This window comes from Medicago sativa, chromosome 6 (genome assembly GCF_051527215.1).
Source record: "Medicago sativa cultivar Bolivia chromosome 6, Bolivia_mono, whole genome shotgun sequence".
Taxonomy (NCBI): Eukaryota; Viridiplantae; Streptophyta; class Magnoliopsida; order Fabales; family Fabaceae; genus Medicago; species Medicago sativa.
In genome coordinates this window covers 34760683-34778136 of record NC_140754.1, presented here as the reverse complement: position 1 = coordinate 34778136, position 17454 = coordinate 34760683, and the positions used below count along the sequence as shown (strand labels likewise).

The 17454-nt window shown below is 36.2% G+C and overlaps 1 protein-coding gene and 1 long non-coding RNA gene across 2 annotated transcripts; both read left to right on the top strand.

Annotated features, from left to right (window-relative positions):
• Window positions 1-399: 399 nt before the first annotated feature.
• On the top strand, window positions 400-2040 carry LOC146914752 (uncharacterized). Its single transcript, XM_085717497.1, has 2 exons — window positions 400-690; window positions 996-2040. The coding sequence occupies exons 1-2, from the start codon at window positions 558-560 to the stop codon at window positions 1862-1864; spliced, it is 1002 nt and encodes a 333-aa protein (XP_085573623.1). The 5' UTR covers window positions 400-557; the 3' UTR covers window positions 1865-2040.
• Window positions 2041-12667: 10627 nt separating this feature from the next.
• Window positions 12668-14865, top strand: LOC146914751 (uncharacterized). Its single transcript, XR_015014382.1, has 2 exons — window positions 12668-14326; window positions 14415-14865. It is a non-coding gene; the product is annotated as an uncharacterized LOC146914751 (long non-coding RNA).
• The last annotated feature ends 2589 nt before the right edge of the window (window positions 14866-17454 follow it).

Sequence of the window (17454 nt, the reverse complement as noted above, 5' to 3'; positions counted from 1 at the left end):
TCAGTCTATTCTTTTCATATTTTTTAGATGAAAAATCTTACGGAAATAAAGTGATCTTTTTATTCTCTAATACCCCAACCCCAAACTTTAACGATCAAATTTTGGGTCATTATTTTTGTCACTTAACCTATTCGCAACCGATTTTCGTACCGAGCATTTGGTCGGTAAAAAAGAAATTTCTAATTTTTAATTTTTTTTTAAAATTTTGGTGTGGTTATAGCCAAACCATGCCATGAGCTAGATCCGCCCATGCATGACCAGGTCTCTAAAGCTAGAGCCTTTTGTAAAGATACGTGCATTTCTTGGAATTTGTTTAGGTTCAGTTTTAAACTGATTTATAGATGTGTGATTCAGTTTAAGGGAATGTGTTGAGTTTTTTTGGTAGAAGTTTGTTTCCTTAATAAATTCCTACTTCTATGGAACATTGTTGCTTTTACATATTCTTTGGGAGAATCTTATGTTATTAGGAATTATTAGACGTGGGATTAGTGGTTCTTTTATTTTCTTTGCTGCCAGTCACTTCCACTTGTACTTAACAAAGACAAAAACAAAAAAAAATGAAACGAAGAAATTTTCGTAGGGTACAAAAGCATGCATGGCAGGAATGCAATATATATGTTCTCAAAGATTTAGAAAAGAATACCTATAAAATGGTTGAAATATTGGAGGTGAAAAGGAGATCTGAAAAAGGTTAGCCACTCTACTCTTTCATTCCATTTTCGTTTTATTCTTTGGTGTTGGTAAAATGTGTTGTTAGTAGTAGTAATTTTCTTATTCTGTCGTGAAATTTAAAACCTTACTTTGTGTTTTCCTCTTCCTAGTTGAGTTTGTATAATTTTCTTCCCCTTTTCTGATTATATTTTGATTTTATTCATAGAAAGCACTACTAACCTGTCTAATTCATTATTCTACATGGTTTTTGACTCTGCGTATCCTCTTACGTATAAATTAAATTTAGATATTTATTATGATTGTGATTTAATTGTTTCATGTAGATTGTAGTTTTAAAGAGGTGTCCTTTTCAAATGGGGGTGTATACATTGGTAAATATAAGAATGGACTTTTTCATGGCAACGGAAAGTACACATGGTCAAATGGGTCGATATATGAGGGTGACTGGGTTGATGGAAAACAGACAGGGAAAGGGATTAAAAGGGATGCAAGTGGTGAAATTTTTGATGGTTTTTGGTTAAATGATCTTATGCATGGATTTGGAGTTTATAGAAATAATGAAGGGGATGTCTACACAGGAAATTGGAAAAGGGGAAAAATGGATGGAAAAGGGATTTTTAAATGGGCTAATGGTTATATTTTTGATGGATTTTGGTTAAACGATCTTATGCATGGATTTGGAGTTTTTAGAAATACAAAAGGGGATGTTTACACTGGAAATTGGAAAAAATGGAAAATGGATGGAAAAGGGATTTTTAAATGGGCTAATGGTGATATTTTTGAGGGTAATTGGGTTGATGGAAAAAAGACGGGGAAAGGGGTTATGACTTGGGTTGAGGGTGATGTTTTTGATGGTTGTTATTTAAATGGATTTATGCATGGATCTGCTGGAGTTTATAGATGTGCAAATGGGGATGTCTACATTGGAAATTGGAAAAAAGGGAAAATAGATGGAAAAGGGATTATGAATTGGGCTAATGGTGATGTTTTTGTTGGTGGTTTGTCAAATGGACGTAACCATGGATATGGAGTTTATCGATTTGCAGATGGGACAATATCTGAAGGCGATTGGGCTGATGGACAAAGGATTGAGAAATGTGATCGAATATCAATGGGAACTATTATTATCATCTTTCCTTTATGTGTTCTATTTATATATAATTTTTTATTATATGTAGAAAATTATATTTGAATAATAAATCAGATGGCTCCTAGTCTTTAAAGTAAGGGTGATCTTTTATATTCAACATACTCAGGAATTTAGTTTAGCAGCTACTCATATTTCTTTACATCAAGTTGAACTCTATCAAGTTGTTTTTCCTGTTACAGTTTATTTTATTTATCTTATTATTCACATTTCTCAGTAAATTGAGCCTTCAAAACATTCATCATGATTCCTATATTATGAGATTATTTTTTATTTTTTTTTGCAGAAATATATTATGAGAAGACTTCTAACTCTCATTTCCATTCATAGCATGGTAGGTTGAGATTCATTGTAGTTAGTTGCACTCTTGTTGCAATTTTTTATTTGTGCATGAGATCCTTATTGTTAGCTTAGGGAGCTGCATGCAATTTGTAGCTTTATAATATGGTTCTATAATTGAACACTTTTATTAATTATGTCTATCATTAAGATTTACATTAAGCTTTATTACATGGTTTTTTATCAATTAACATTCACTGCTTTCCACATGCTACATTGGCTAATCCATCATACTTAGCTTGCATTTGGATGAAACATTTTGATGCACTCTAATTTTCTCGAGTGTAGAAAACGGCACTATTCGAGTGAGTGCCAACTCCTATAGATAAATGTGATGAAGAAAGAGCACTCTTTGAGTGAGTGTAAACTCCTAGAGAGAAAATAGATGAGAAATTAGGGAAGAAAGTGAAACCTTATTATTCAGCATATCAGAATTGGTACCCTGTTACGTCATATATAGCCAATCTTGACATAACAACTTGCATAATCGAAGGAAAGGAAACAACGGAATCGTAATTTTGGGAAATGAAATAAATTGAACCATAAAATTAGGAGAGGGAGATAAGTGCAACTCTACTTGGTTACAAACTTCTTCATTTAACGAGATCGTATCATTCCCCACCTCTTCAAACTCCCCTTGTCCTCAAGGTGAAATGATGAAAAAAAATAGTAGGCAATTCTTCCCAATACAGTCCGTTTTTTCCAGTGAAGAAAAACTTGTTGATTTTGTTCTGCCTATACTACTTCAGCAATATCCCAAAACCAAGCTATCAATCATTCCATCTCATCATAGCCAATATGCTCCGGAGGTTCCCTGTGAACAATAGAAAATAATATTTTAATTTGAGATGAAGACTGAGAAACGCATCTATTGTTGAAATTAGAACACACCAAGCAAAGAACATGTTGCATAAAAAATGGAGTCTGCCTCACAAAAAACAACCACTCATGCGGAACAAACAGGTTTTAGAGCACTTTCATGTTTTGCTAAAGCTACATGAATATCATGATTCAGTGAGAAATGACAAGAATCCAACATGCTTACCCCATTTCGAAATTCCAATCCAAGTATGAAGGTTGAGATTTGAAACTCAAGAATAACACACACCATTGTGGACAAAATTGAATACCATGTCACGTCGATTTTCCACTTACTAAGTATAAAACAATAATCATGAGGAAAGAGTGGTGCATCTAAGTATTGTCTAAAGTTTGATGCTATGGCATGAGCTTTTGATGTTTCACAAAAGAACATGATCAAGCCATGTAGTTTGCCACTTGAACCACAATTAGTACTAGGAAAGCTTCTACAAGGTAAGAACAACCATTGAACCAATGTTGAACAGATAGAATATAAATTGCAGAGTTCTTGCCATCAAAATATTCCTTCATATATTCCCAAACAGTGCTGCCATAATGTAGTGCTCGACCAATTTAGTTTTAAACATCTTTGTCAGGGTTGTTGCAATAGCTAAACCATACTGGATCAATATGTATGTATATCTTAATTTTATACACAACTTTGTAAGAGATATTCTTAGTAGAACTTACATAGGGAATTACAACTATGAAGCATGGAAACAGACACGACGACCCCACTAATATATTGAAGAAATCCTATAATTCAGTGTAATTATATGTGTCTTTGTCCAGTCGGTGTTGTGTCAGACACCTAATCACGTTTAATCTGAAAAGTATCCGTGTTTCATAGAATTAGAGTCATTTAAACATGACGTGTTTATTTTTCAAAGTCTTACATTAGAAGTGATATGACATGAACAAGTGGTTATATATGGGGATTGACATCCCTTACGAGTCTCATATTAGTACTTACCTCCTTACTTGTTACGCCAATGTTCATCCCAGTATTGAACAATTGTTCTTCTTCTCACAGCTATTTGTAACAGTAACTGCTACTACATTTTGATATAATCAAAAGTGGAAATTTAGTGGTGAAAGTGAATTAGTATATTGTCAAAAAAATTTAGAGCCCTCAGATCTCTGTACCAATAATCAATTTTTTCATCATTGGGCAGTAAAACATAGCACAAAGGAATTCTTACTCTAATTTTCACTAATTGTAGTTCATATAGCAATAATGTTGTAAAATCTGAGGTGGAAATTATCACATATGAGAAATTAAGGAGAAATATCATAACAAATAAATACGACTAATAATAAAGTAAAATAAAGCACGAAGAACTTATCGAATTTGGTTGCCGACATGACTCCATCAAAATCTTCACAAATCAAATTGGAGGAAACCTGCAAAACAACAGACACTATTATGTAACCTGAGGCGTGACATAGTCAATGTCCTTGAGGATTTTATCCGCCTCATAAGCACATATCCTCCCAGGATACAACAGGTTCTTCCCCGTTATGAATCATAACCAGAAGTGACAAAACAGCTCAAATTTATCTCAAAGATAACAGGAGATATAACCCAAAGTTATATACCAGATTCATAAAAAACCTATTATGTATAGCTTGAAGCATAAAAGGCAAAAAGAGAGATTCTTGTTTAGACTGTACATGATATTTAATATCAAAAGAAAATGGTACTGCCCCTACTCCTAAACTAAACTTGCGTAGACTGTCTAGACATTAACTTCTCAAACATAATAGCAATTTACACTCAAAAGTATAACGTCCCTTCTTAATTATTTTCGGTTGCAAAATGAAAGGCATGTAACTAAATTCCATTCAAATGATAATATAAACGCTTAGATTTAACCAAGTCAAAATGATGTGCCCACAAAAATTAGACCAAGTCAACTATTAGTATTAATCATAAATAAAATAATAATAATTTTCTATTAACTATATATTATAAAACTTTTGAAATATATAAAAATTACAACAAATAAAAAATTACAACAAATAAGCAGATTATGAAATAAGGATGGTGATTTGAATACTAAGTTTTTCCAAACTTCAGCCACGAAAAGGAAAAAAGTTAACAAAATTCACTTTTTAGATAAGGATGATGGCACGAGGGTGTCAGATGAAGTTGGCATGGTAGGTCTAAATAAAGAATATTTTCATGAATTGCTTCAGGCCAAGGATAGTGTAAGAGCACTGGTCTTGAGTGCAATCAGACAAATGGTTACCAATGAAGATAATATTCAACTTACGGCTGTAGAGGAATTTGGAAAATGATTCATGTACACCCTTTTTCTATACCACTTTCTGTACACCCCTTATGTGGCAGGGATATTTTAGATATTTCACAATTTTCTCTTCCATTGTTCTCTTCTCCTTTCTCTCTCTAAACCCACAACAGATCTCTCTCACCACCATCTGCAATGAAGAAAACGAGATCCAAACCTCTCTCACCACCATCGCCGCCACACTCTAAAGCCGAAGAAAACGAGATCCAAACCTCTCAATGCACATATCCATCAGATTCTCCCTCTTCACAAACCAGTATGATTTCTTCAGTTTAATTTTGCAGTGTTTCAATTAGAAAGAGATTCAATTAGTTAGAAACAATTTATTTTTCACATAAAGTACTTATCGTAATTTCAAATTCCAGCTTTCGTTTTAGCTACTGCACTTCATAATTTAGTTCTGCAGAATACTATTTCTATTCAATTCAATTCCAAGTTCCAGTTTTTATTAGTCCTTTTCATTCCAATTTAGTTTCTCTTGTCGTACTTTACGATTGCCGTGTTGCTGCACCTGCCTTCTTTAATTCATACCGTGAGTCCATAACTCCATATTCTGTGAGGATACTTAATTGAAATTCCATCGCTGCTGTTATATTCCAATTTGGTCAATTTGTTGCTGCGGCCCATTCCATTGTGTTGCTTGCTGCGCTAGCTGTTCCTTTCCATTCATATTCCATGCTTCTGCTACTGTTTGTGTATTAAGGTGCAATTGTGTTGCAGTTACGTGGCTGTTCTTTTCCTTTAAAGATTCCATCCATATACAGGTTCTATCTCTTTTAATTGTTATTTTTTTTTTAAACATGAATTTATCAAAAATAGTTTTAGGTTATTATTTTATTATGTCTGAGTAGTTTACTTTGAGTCCGGAATGTGAGGATCGTCACACCAATGATACTCTACTAAATTGTATGTTATATAATTGAAACATGTTGTTTTTCGTTTTAAAAAATTATACCGAACGAAATTACTGGGTGAGTCACGACCAGGTCGCTTTCTTTAAGACGTTTCGCGGCACTACCCTAGTTTGTGCAAGGTAGACTAACAACCACGCCGTCTCCAGGATAAAACAGCCCAGATCACTGTTACGAGTATATACTGCACAGTATATAGTCGCTCGAGAATTACACCTCAAAGTATGGTTCAATCGTTTGATCGAAGCCACTCGATACGGTATGTAACCGCTCTATTCGAAACCGATGGGACAGAAAGGAGTAGAAGAAGAAGAACGATTTAAAATCGAAGGGAGAAGAGAGAAAATCGCACAGGAAGCATCAACTGTGAGATTTTGGTGTGTAGAATGAGTGGGGCGAGCTCTCCTTTTATAGGCAGAGTTCGTGAGAATTACTTGGGGATTAAGTTTGCTTAATCCTTAAGCAAACGCGTTTTACGCGTGACTTGGGGATTAAGTTTGCTTAATCCTTAAGCAAAGCAAACGCGTTTTCTTAATTGGAAATATCCGGAAGTTTCTTGGATCGGGTCGGAATGTAACACATCAATTTGTTACGTGTAACGCTTTCGTATATTGAAAAATTAATTAATTAATTTAACATTTTCAAGTGACAAAAAAATATATCAATTTTCTGACCCATGACCCAAGCCCAAGCCCGGCCTGGCCGGTCGGACGGACGGCGGCGTCGTCGCGCGTGATATATATATTTTGTAAGCGTTCACCCGTTCACAAAAATGGGTACCCCAAGGGCACACCCTTGGAGGTCACCCCACCCTTATATAAACACTTACTAGTTGGGGTGACTCTCCAATGTGGGACATTTTTAAGTCACATACCCACACACTAGTTTCTCATAGTGTTTTTCTTTCTTTCCAATTTTCTCACTAGACTTTAACTAGTGTTCCAACAATCCCCCACTTGACTTCAAAATGGTTTCGAGAAATAACGTAAAACGTTTCCATAAGATTTGCTAATATACAAAGGTGTCGCCAACAACTTGAACCTTTGCATAGTGGAAGGTATTCTGATTTAACAAGAGTTGCTTACAGCATGGAACTCTATCTCAGACATAGAATCCACACACAAACCTTTTCATAGGTGTATTCTAAAAGCCCGTGCGTTTTAAGGCCCTGCACGTGTATCCCGGTTTTAACGAATGCTCTAGGAATTCTGCCTCAAAATTCCATAGGACCGGCCTAAGTTCCACATTCGTATAGGTGAGTCTATCAAGGGTACTCCTGTAGCTGTGTACCCCACTCAACATAGAGTATAGATCTCATTAAGAGTTACTATTACCTCATCCTTCTTTCGCTGCAGGATCATGCTTTCTATATTCTTTCTCTCATAGCATGTTCTACCACTTCATGACTTGTTTTTACCCATTGAACCTAAATCTTGGGATCTCCAGTCATATAGGTCGGGTTACCATCATTTAGTGGGCTATAGACATTAGTCCCATCCTACTGGATGTTTCTCGGACTTTCTCTCTATTAAGTCCTTTCATCAAAGGATCAGCTAAGTTTTCATTTGTACGTACAAAATTAACTCTAACCGCTCCATTAAAGATACACTCTCTAATCGTGCTGTGTTTTCGTCTTATCTGTCGTCTCTTACCATTGTAATAACGATTCTTAATCTTCGCAATAGCCGCGGTACTATCACAATGAATTAACACAGCTGGTAACGGTTTCTCCCATAAAGGGATTTCAGCTAGCAAGGATCTTAGCCAACTTGCTTCTTCACTAGTAGTAGCTAGTGCTATCATCTCAGATTCCATTGTGGACTGAGCCAGAATGGTCTGCTTCTTAGACTTCCAAGAAACAGCTCCTCCAGCTATGCTAAATATATAGCCGCTGGTCACTTTGGAATCATCCGACAAGGTGTTCCAATCTGCATCACTGTACCCTTCAAGTACAGCAGGATATTTTTGATAATGCAGTCCTAATGTCATAGTCCCTTTCAGGTATCTCATGACTCTCTCAATAGCATGCCAATGCTCCTTGCTTGGCCTACTTGTAAATCTGCATAAGAGTCCCACGACATAGGCAATGTCGGGTCTAGAACAATCAGTGGCATATCTGAGACTGCCAATGATGCTCGCATATTCAGTTTGTCTAACACCATCTCCAGTGTTCTTAAAAAGTTTTACACTTGGGTCATAGGGTGTGCTTGTAGGTTTACAATCAATGTAGTTGTATTTTCTTAATATCTTCTCAACATAATGAGACTGGTCCAAGGAAATTCCTTCATATCAAAGTTGTTACTCAACAGTGATTTCACAGAATTTATGGCAGGAATGTTTGACCCAAATATGAGTAGGTCGTCTACATATAGACATATGATAGTGCAAATGTTTTTATCATACTTGTAGTAGATACATTTGTCACTTTCATTCACTTTGAACTCATTCGAAATCATTAAGTTGTCAAACTTTTCATGCCATTGCTTAGGGGCTTGTTTTAGACCATACAGAGATTTTTCTAACTTACATACTTTGCTTTCCTGTCCATGGACAACAAAACCTTCAGGTTGTTCCATATAGATTTCTTCTTCCAACTCACCATTCAAAAAAGAAGTTTTCACATCCATTTGGTGTACTATCAAGTTATAAACAGCAACCAAGGAAATTAGTACCCTTATGGATGTGATTCGAGTAACTGGTGAGTAGGTATCGAAAAAATCTATATTTTCTCTTTGTTTGAAACCTTTGGCTACAAGGCGTGCCTTGTATTTGTCAACAGTTCCATCAGGTTTCAGTTTCTTTTTCAAAATCCATTTACAACCTATTGGTTTGCAGCCTGGAGGCAGTTCAGTCAAGTGCCAAGTATCGTTAGACTGTAGAGAATCCATTTCATCATTTATGGCTTCTTGCCATAAGTCTGCATCCAAGGAAGACAAAGCTTCTTTGAGATTTGATGGATCCTCTTCTAATGTATTGACCACATATTCAGGTCCATACTCTTTAGCAGTTCTTGCTCTCTTACTTCTTCGAAGTTCTGTAACATCAGTTATGATGTTTTCATCACTATTTCTGATTACTGGATTGTGATCAGGTGTAGTGTTCATGTTTGCGCCCCCACTATTACCCCCACTATCTCTTGATAGAAAGGGAAATTTCGTTTCATAGAAATCGGCGTCATTTGATTCTATGATCACCTTAGCCTTTAGGTCATAAAACCTATATGCTTTACTGTTCAAGGCATACCCAATGAATACACATTCATAGGCTCTACTTGCAAGTTTGACTCTCTTGGGATTAGGAATCCTTACATAGGCTAAACAGCCCCATGTTCGAATGTAAGACAAATTAGGTTGTCTTTTCTTCAAAATTTCATAAGGAGAAATTTTGTTCTTAGTTTTAGGTACTCTATTTAGCACGTAGCTAACAGTTAATAAAATTTCCCCCTACCAATGAGGCGCTGCACCAGAATTAAGCATGATGGCAACTACTAATTCGATAAAGGTTCTATTTGTTCTTTCCGCTTTACCGTTCATCTCAGGAGAGTAAGGTGCAGTTGTTTCATGAATGATTCCGTGCTCTTTATAATACTCATTGGATGTGTGTGATAAATATTCAGTGCCTCTGTCACTACGATAGCGCTTGATTCTTTTATTGAATTGAGTTTCAATTTCTTTGACAAAATTTTTAAACATATCAAGCGCATCACTTTTGTTTTTCATTAAATACACATAAGTGTAATCAGAGCAATCATCGATAAAAGTTATAAAGTATCTTTGCCCGTTTCTAGTCAAGTTACCATCAAGTTCGCATATATCAGAATGTACTAATTCAAATGGTTCGGTTTCTCTTATTACAGATTTATGAGATCCTTTTGTTATTTTTGCTTGACTACAAAACTGAAATTTTTCAAATTCATTCAAAGATAACTTAGGAATTAAACCGAGATTGCTCATATTAGAAATGATTCGTTTATTAACGTGACAGAGTCGTGCATGCCAAATATTAAAATCACACAACATATAAGCAGAAGGAGAAATTTTATTCATAAGATTCAACTTAAACATACCATCAGTAGCATACCCTTTCCCAACAAAAACCATATCCTTAGTAATAGAGTACATATCACATGCTATGATTTGTTCAAAACCAGCCTTATTCAGTAAAAAGCCAGAAACTAAATTCTTCCTAATTCTAGGAGTGTGCAGCACATCCTTCAATATGAGAGTCTTCCCGGAGGTGAATTTCAGCTCCACATCTCCGGTTCCAGCAACTTCAGTGGTGCGAGAGTCTCCCAACAACACCTTCTGATCTTCAGCAGCAGTGTATGTCTTAAACATAGCACGTTCATAATAGACATGGCGAGATGCACCAGTGTCTATCCACCAACCATCAGATCCACCCACCATGTTGATTTCAGTTATCATTGCAGTATACGGCTGCTCCTCATTTGTTGTCAAGTGAGCCTGAGCTTGAGCCGGTCGAGTGGATGGGTTTCTACACTTTCGTGCCATATGACCTGGTTGTCCGCAATTGTAGCAATTAAACGGTTGAGCAGGGTCATTCTTTGATGGTTGAGCTCTTGGGACCTTTTGTGGGTTCCCATTCTTATTCCGATTGGAATTCTTATTTGCAGGACGGTTCTGATTCTTAAATTGTTTGCCAGCAGGCTTCAGAACAGCACCCACAGATTTCTTTTTAGTGTTGCTGTTCGAGACAGCAAACACCTCTTCATTCAGTTCTTGTTTTCTTGCCTCTTCTTCAATACGAAGTCGAGTAATCAGACTTTCAAGAGAAAAATCCTTAGTCTTATGCCTAAGGGCATTCTTGAAGTCCTTCCAAGCAGGGGGCAGTTTATCAATTATCACAGCAATCTGAAACTGCTCAGGTAATTGAATTCCTTCAACAAAAATCTCATGAGCTATATTCCGAAGCTCCTGAGATTGTTCTTCGACAGATTTCTCGTCGTTCATCTTATAGTTTAGGTACCGGCTCACAGCAAATTTCTTTGAGCCAGCCTCTTCAGTGTTATATTTATTCTGAAGAGCATCCCAAACATCCTTAGCTGTCTTATGAATCAGATGCAGATCATATAGATGATCCTCAAGACAGTTCAATATGTAATTCTTGCACAGGTAATCCTCTTCCTGCCAGAGGAGTCTATCCTTTTCAGCCTGTTTCACCTTTTCAGCATGTTCGGCAGTAAGCCTTTCCAACTCAGCATTTGCTGCAAATATAGAAGCATCTGTAGCCACTGCTGTCTTACCGTTACTAGTCGTTTCCATAGGAACCGACATCGATTGTATCACAGGTATGTTGTCCTTCAAGACGTGGGCAACCTTTTTCGTAGTTAGAAAAAACATCATCTTTGTTTGCCAACGCTTGAAGTTACTACCGTGAAACTTAAACGGTTTGTTGAAATCGACAGCTGTTCCAGATACAGTAATTTCGTTGTTGGTATTCATGGTTTCCGAAACGTCTTAAAATTGTTGTTTTTCGTTTTAAAAAATTATACCGAACGAAATTACTGGGTGAGTCACGACCAGGTCGCTTTCTTTAAGACGTTTCGCGGCACTACCCTAGTTTGTGCAAGATAGACTAACAACCACACCGTCTCCAGGATAAAACAGCCCAGATCACTGTTACGAGTATATACTGCACAATATATAGTCTCTCGAGAATTACACCTCAAAGTATGGTTCAATCGTTTGATCGAAGCCACTCGATACGGTACGTAACCGCTCTATTCGAAACCGATGGGACAGAAAGGAGTAGAAGAAGAAGAACGATTTAAAATCGAAGGGAGAAGAGAGAAAATCGCACAGGAAGCATCAACTGTGAGATTTTGGTGTGTAGAATGAGTGGGGCGAGCTCTCCTTTTATAGGCAGAGTTCGTGAGAATTACTTGGGGATTAAGTTTGCTTAATCCTTAAGCAAACGCGTTTTACACGTGACTTGGGGATTAAGTTTGCTTAATCCTTAAGCAAAGCAAATGCGTTTTCTTAATTGGAAATATCCGGAAGTTTCTTGGTTCGGGTCGGAATGTAACACATCAATTTGTTACGTGTAACGCTTTCGTATAATGAAAAATTAATTAATTAATTTAACATTTTCAAGTGACAAAAAAATATATCAATTTTCTGACCCACGACCCAAGCCCAAGCCCGGCCCGGCCGGTCGGACGGACGGCTGCGTCGTCGTCGCGCGTGATATATATATTTTGTAAGCGTTCACCCGTTCACAAAAATGGGTACCCCAAGGGCACACCCTTGGAGGTCACCCTACCCTTATATAAACACTTACTAGTTGGGGTGACTCTCCAATGTGGGACATTTTTAAGTCACATACCCACACACTAGTTTCTCATAGTGTTTTTCTTTCTTTCCAATTTTCTCACTAGACTTTAACTAGTGTTCCAACAAAACAAGAAGTGTATTTTTAGTCCGAAAATTCTGTTTCTCAAATTAAAAGCTTCACTACGAAAGTAGGAACATAGAGATATCGTTTACGTGTCGAAAGAGCGGCAACGATAACGGACTTAGGAAATTCGGAAAATAATTTGTAAAAAAACAGCGAAAGCACTTTTTAAATTACTTTAGAAAATTTATATTTTCAAAAAGAGATTTTAGAATTATAATCGTGCACGAGAAAGCTGACGGTTGTAAGTTTAAAATCCGGTAACGGGCGTGCGAAAGCCGACGGTACCTTTAAATTGATTTTCTACTAAAAATTACTTTTTCCAAGTAAGAATTAATTATTTTTCAAAAAAAGGACTTCGAAGTTGTAATTCGTACCACGCGAAAGCGGGCAATTACAGGTTCGACTTTCTGGCACCGCATGCGCTAGAGTAAGCGGTGTCTTTAACTTAATTATTTCCCGCGAAGAAAATTATCTTGTTTTAATTATAAAACTACTACTTTGTGAGTTTCGATGGTCGACGAGAACTACATTCCGGTCTCCTGTTATTATTATTAAATTAAATTCATTGTTTTATTTTATTACGCGCAAATTCCAAACAATTTTGATTTCGCCTTAGATAAACATAGTAATAGCGAAAAGCGGTACTTGTTAGATTGGTCTCTGTGGATACGATACTTTTTATACTAAAACCGACATAGTCGTGCACTTGCGGCCCTGTCATTCTTCAGGATTGAAAATCCTAATATTCTCAATTATGTTCTTGTTTGAGATTTACCTCATTGTCATTGTTTTTTCGTTTTCTGTGAGATTCATTTAGAATCAGTGTTTTTTCGTTTCCTTTGAGAACACAATTTGGGATTCGCTGTTGTTTATATATGACTACACATGTTGATATGTGTTTGTGAGAAGATTGAATTGTAAATTTGTAATTTGATTTCTAATTTTGAAAGAATCACATTGGTGCAGAATCCCTTTGATTTCTAATAACTTCAATTTTGTTTGTGTTTGATTCTTCCATTTTTTTGATATTTCTTTTGTTGTTCGGTTAGTGCATGACAATCTTTGTGTGTCAATACCATGTCCCATTTTTAGTTTCAAATAGATGTATAATGTTTTTAAAATCATTGTAGCTATTGTCGGATTGCTTAATTTTAGCTCCTTGTCTATATGATATTTGCTACATATAGTTTTAGAGGCTCTTATTATGTTGATGCTCGCACTTGATGGGAATTGCATATGTGTTTGGGATGGTAATTTGTGTTGGTTAAGTGAATCTATTTTAAGTTAGTTTGTCTGAAACATGTTATACGTAGAAGAACATTCATTTATCATTGTATTATTGTTAGTAAAAAATCATAAGTTTTCCCCAAATTATTTAGTCTGTCTTTGGTTGTTCCTCTAAATGATATCACGTAGAGAGTTAGTGTCCAACTCTTAATCAAAAGAATTGTGGTCACACTTTTATTAAAAAATGGTCAAGTGCTAAAAAATTGAAGAAAAAAATGTGGTTACGTCTTTATTAAAATATGGTTAAGTGCAGATAATTTTTTGTTAGTATGCCTATCATGTGGGGGCTAATCTTGGTGTTTTGGATAGTGTTGTTGTATGTATGACACTGTTTTATGAGTTGTAGGTGTTAGTGATTTGATGATGCAAGGGATATCGATGTAAGTAATCTTTAACTAATTACGATTAATGTTTATGTAATTGTTCGTCTCTTATGTTTTTAATGCATAATCGATGTTTATTTTTTAGGCAAAGATAAGAAATCATGTGCTGCACAGATGGGCTGGTTGAAATTAACAAAGATTTGTCCACTGCACATAAGAGCAATATTATGGAGTCGCCGTTCCGATATCTATTGAAAATGAAGACCCCCATAAAAATGAATGGAAATGTGTTGAGGGAATTATGGCCTAGTTGGGATGCAAGGAGCTTTGGTTTCTTAATTGCATAATTTTTTGTTGTTAGGTTGATCCACTTAAAGACAACTAATTTTAAACGTAGGAAAAATTAATGACTACGCCATAGTGGCAAAATTGTGGTTACATTGTTCATTTCTTTAGTTATATGTAATTTTCTTGTGTAAACAATATCAATTTATCAGTGAGATAAAATATTACTACCTTCCATGTTACTTAAGCTCTAAATTGAAGATTAGTCTCAGTTCTGTTGTTGTGGTATAAGTACTATGTTTTTATATCAATGAATTAGCCTAAAACGAAATTATTTACATCTGGAAAATATAAACTAGCCAAATATATGGTCTGTATGACCACATATTTACACGATGTTGGTTATTAGATTGACAGATGAAGTAACAATTTAATTTCACTCCTTTATGTCAAGCTATATGAGATACCCATTAGTTCGGGTGCAATAAGATGCAATGAGATTGCAATGAAATTGGGAGATTTCCTAAGGCTCTGAAAAGAGATAAGAGATTCGTTGAATCGTTTATATGAGTAATGCAAGTAAGAGGCATGTGTCTCGAAGGGACAGTAAATAAATTGATGAATGAAGTATATGTTTAACCGATAAGACTATGTATGCACGAAAAGATGTTTTAATGTTGCAAGTAAACACTGCAGGGCAAACCTGGTTTCCGGTAGGATTCCAGTTAAAAGGCATATCCTGAGTGTTCATGTTTATGATAAGATACCGTTATGAATGGTTTATGTTAAGCGGGTAAGCTATGAGTCCGAGACAATAAGTCTTTGTATAGCAAGGAAAGTTCCAAGTCATGATGTGTTAAGTTAACTCTAAATTTTGAGTGATATTAAGATCAAGAAGGTTATGTTCAGTTGCATGTGGGTTAAGAAACAAGATGAGGACAGGTTACGACGAACCCTTTGAATATGTAAGAATATGGTTTAGACCATAGATGGAAATTTTTGTCATGATGATTGGTAGTCGATATCTAAATTTCGAGGACAAAATTTTTTTAAGGGGGGTAGAATGTAATATCCCGCCTGACAGTATCGGTATATTACCCGTTGACCGTGTCAGATGAATTTAATTCATGGAAAGTAAGTTATTGGAAATATTTTATGACATGTCAGCTATTTACGGGAAAAGAATTAGAGTCGTTTTAAACACGTTCAAGGCAAGGGAAAAATGGTAACTTCACATGGAAAGGATATTTAATTGGTTTTAACCCAAAAATATCTCATTTCCAATTCTCTTTCTCTCTCTAAGGTGGCAAAGCTTTTCTCTCTTCCTTCTCTCTTCACCCACACACCCATCTCTTTCCCTCTCCACCAAATCTTCCAAATCTTCTTTCTTCCATGGCAAGTGAATCAATCTTGTTCCCTCATGATCTCTTGTACAAGTAGAAGTTTGATTAGGGTTTGATTTCTCTTGTCCACCTCTCATGAAGTTCATCCCATCTCTTTTCCTCTTCACCAATCTTTCATGAAACTTCATCCTCTCATGGTAAGTTTCCGAACTTGTTCCCTTATGATCATTTAAGCTTAAGGAAGTATGGATTATGTTTGATTTCTTCTATTTCTCCTCTTGAAGAAGTGTTTGGAAATTAGGGTTTTGGTGAAAGAAGCTTTGGAATGGATTAGAGATGAGCTAGCAAAGATCATCATGCTAGGGTTTGCAAGAAAACAACAAGATTGGTAAGGTTTGAGCCAAAGAAGCAAGTGGGGAGAAATAAGCTAGGGTTTTGGCTTGCTTGAGTTTGAAGCTTGGAGCTATTACAAGAACATGTTTAGGTGAGTTCCATAGCTAGTTTTCCTACCCTTTGGGATTATGAATATGCCATGATAGATTATTATGAAGTTTTTAGGGTTTTCAAGTATATGTTAGTTGCCCTTTTCTTGCCAATGCATACTAAACATGTTTATACTTGTCAAATGATTGTTTTACAAGTTTCCTATGATCAAATATGTTCCTAAACACTTAGAGACACTTGGTTTGAGGTTTTTGGGTCAAAAATACCATTTTTAAGTGTTCTGGACTGTCCTAACTCACCACGGCGAGCTAGAACTCCGAACAGGGGGTCCTGCTCGCCCCCAACTCGCCACGGCGAGCTACTGCTCGCCTCCCTAGTAGAATCACTCACCTAGGCGAGTAAAACAGTGAGAAATCACACTGTTTTGCTTGCTTCAGGCAGGCATGGGGATTCACGACGTGGTTTTCTCCGTGGTGTCTTTTTATGAATGTAAACCCCTCAAACCAAGGTCCCAAATGATGATCAATGAAAGCAAGATGTTGGGACAATATGTGTTTAACAATGAACCTTAAAGAGTTTTGATGATAACAAGGTATTAAAAATTGTAAATTGGACTAGCTAATATTTGTTCAAGTGTACAGGACCATAGTTAAAAAGTTACATCATTATTTGGTTCTGAATGAGCAAATAAAAAGCAAAAGAAAATGAAGCTTAGACGCTTCTGAAGGCTATACGCTCCTGAAGACGGAAAGCGCTCCTGAAGTCAAGCTGCTCCTGAAGAGAGTAAAGCGCTCCTAAAGTCAAGCTGCTCCTAAAGAGAGTAAAGCGCTCCTGAAGAAATGGTGCTCCTGAAGATTACTGCTTCTTAAGACAAGAGGTCCAGAAGTTAAATCATCAGAAGCTGCCTCATCAGAAGTCATTTCACCAAAAGCTGAAGATCAACTGGATTTGCAAAGATTCAAAGGTGTTTGAAGGCATGTGCTTGCAATTTGGACGAAAGCGTTGACATTGTACTATTGTACGAACTGTACAACCACCTTCTCCACTACTCTGTTTTGTGTCCACACTACAAGACAAGAACACAACTCCAGAATACGGCTTCGCCTGCATAGA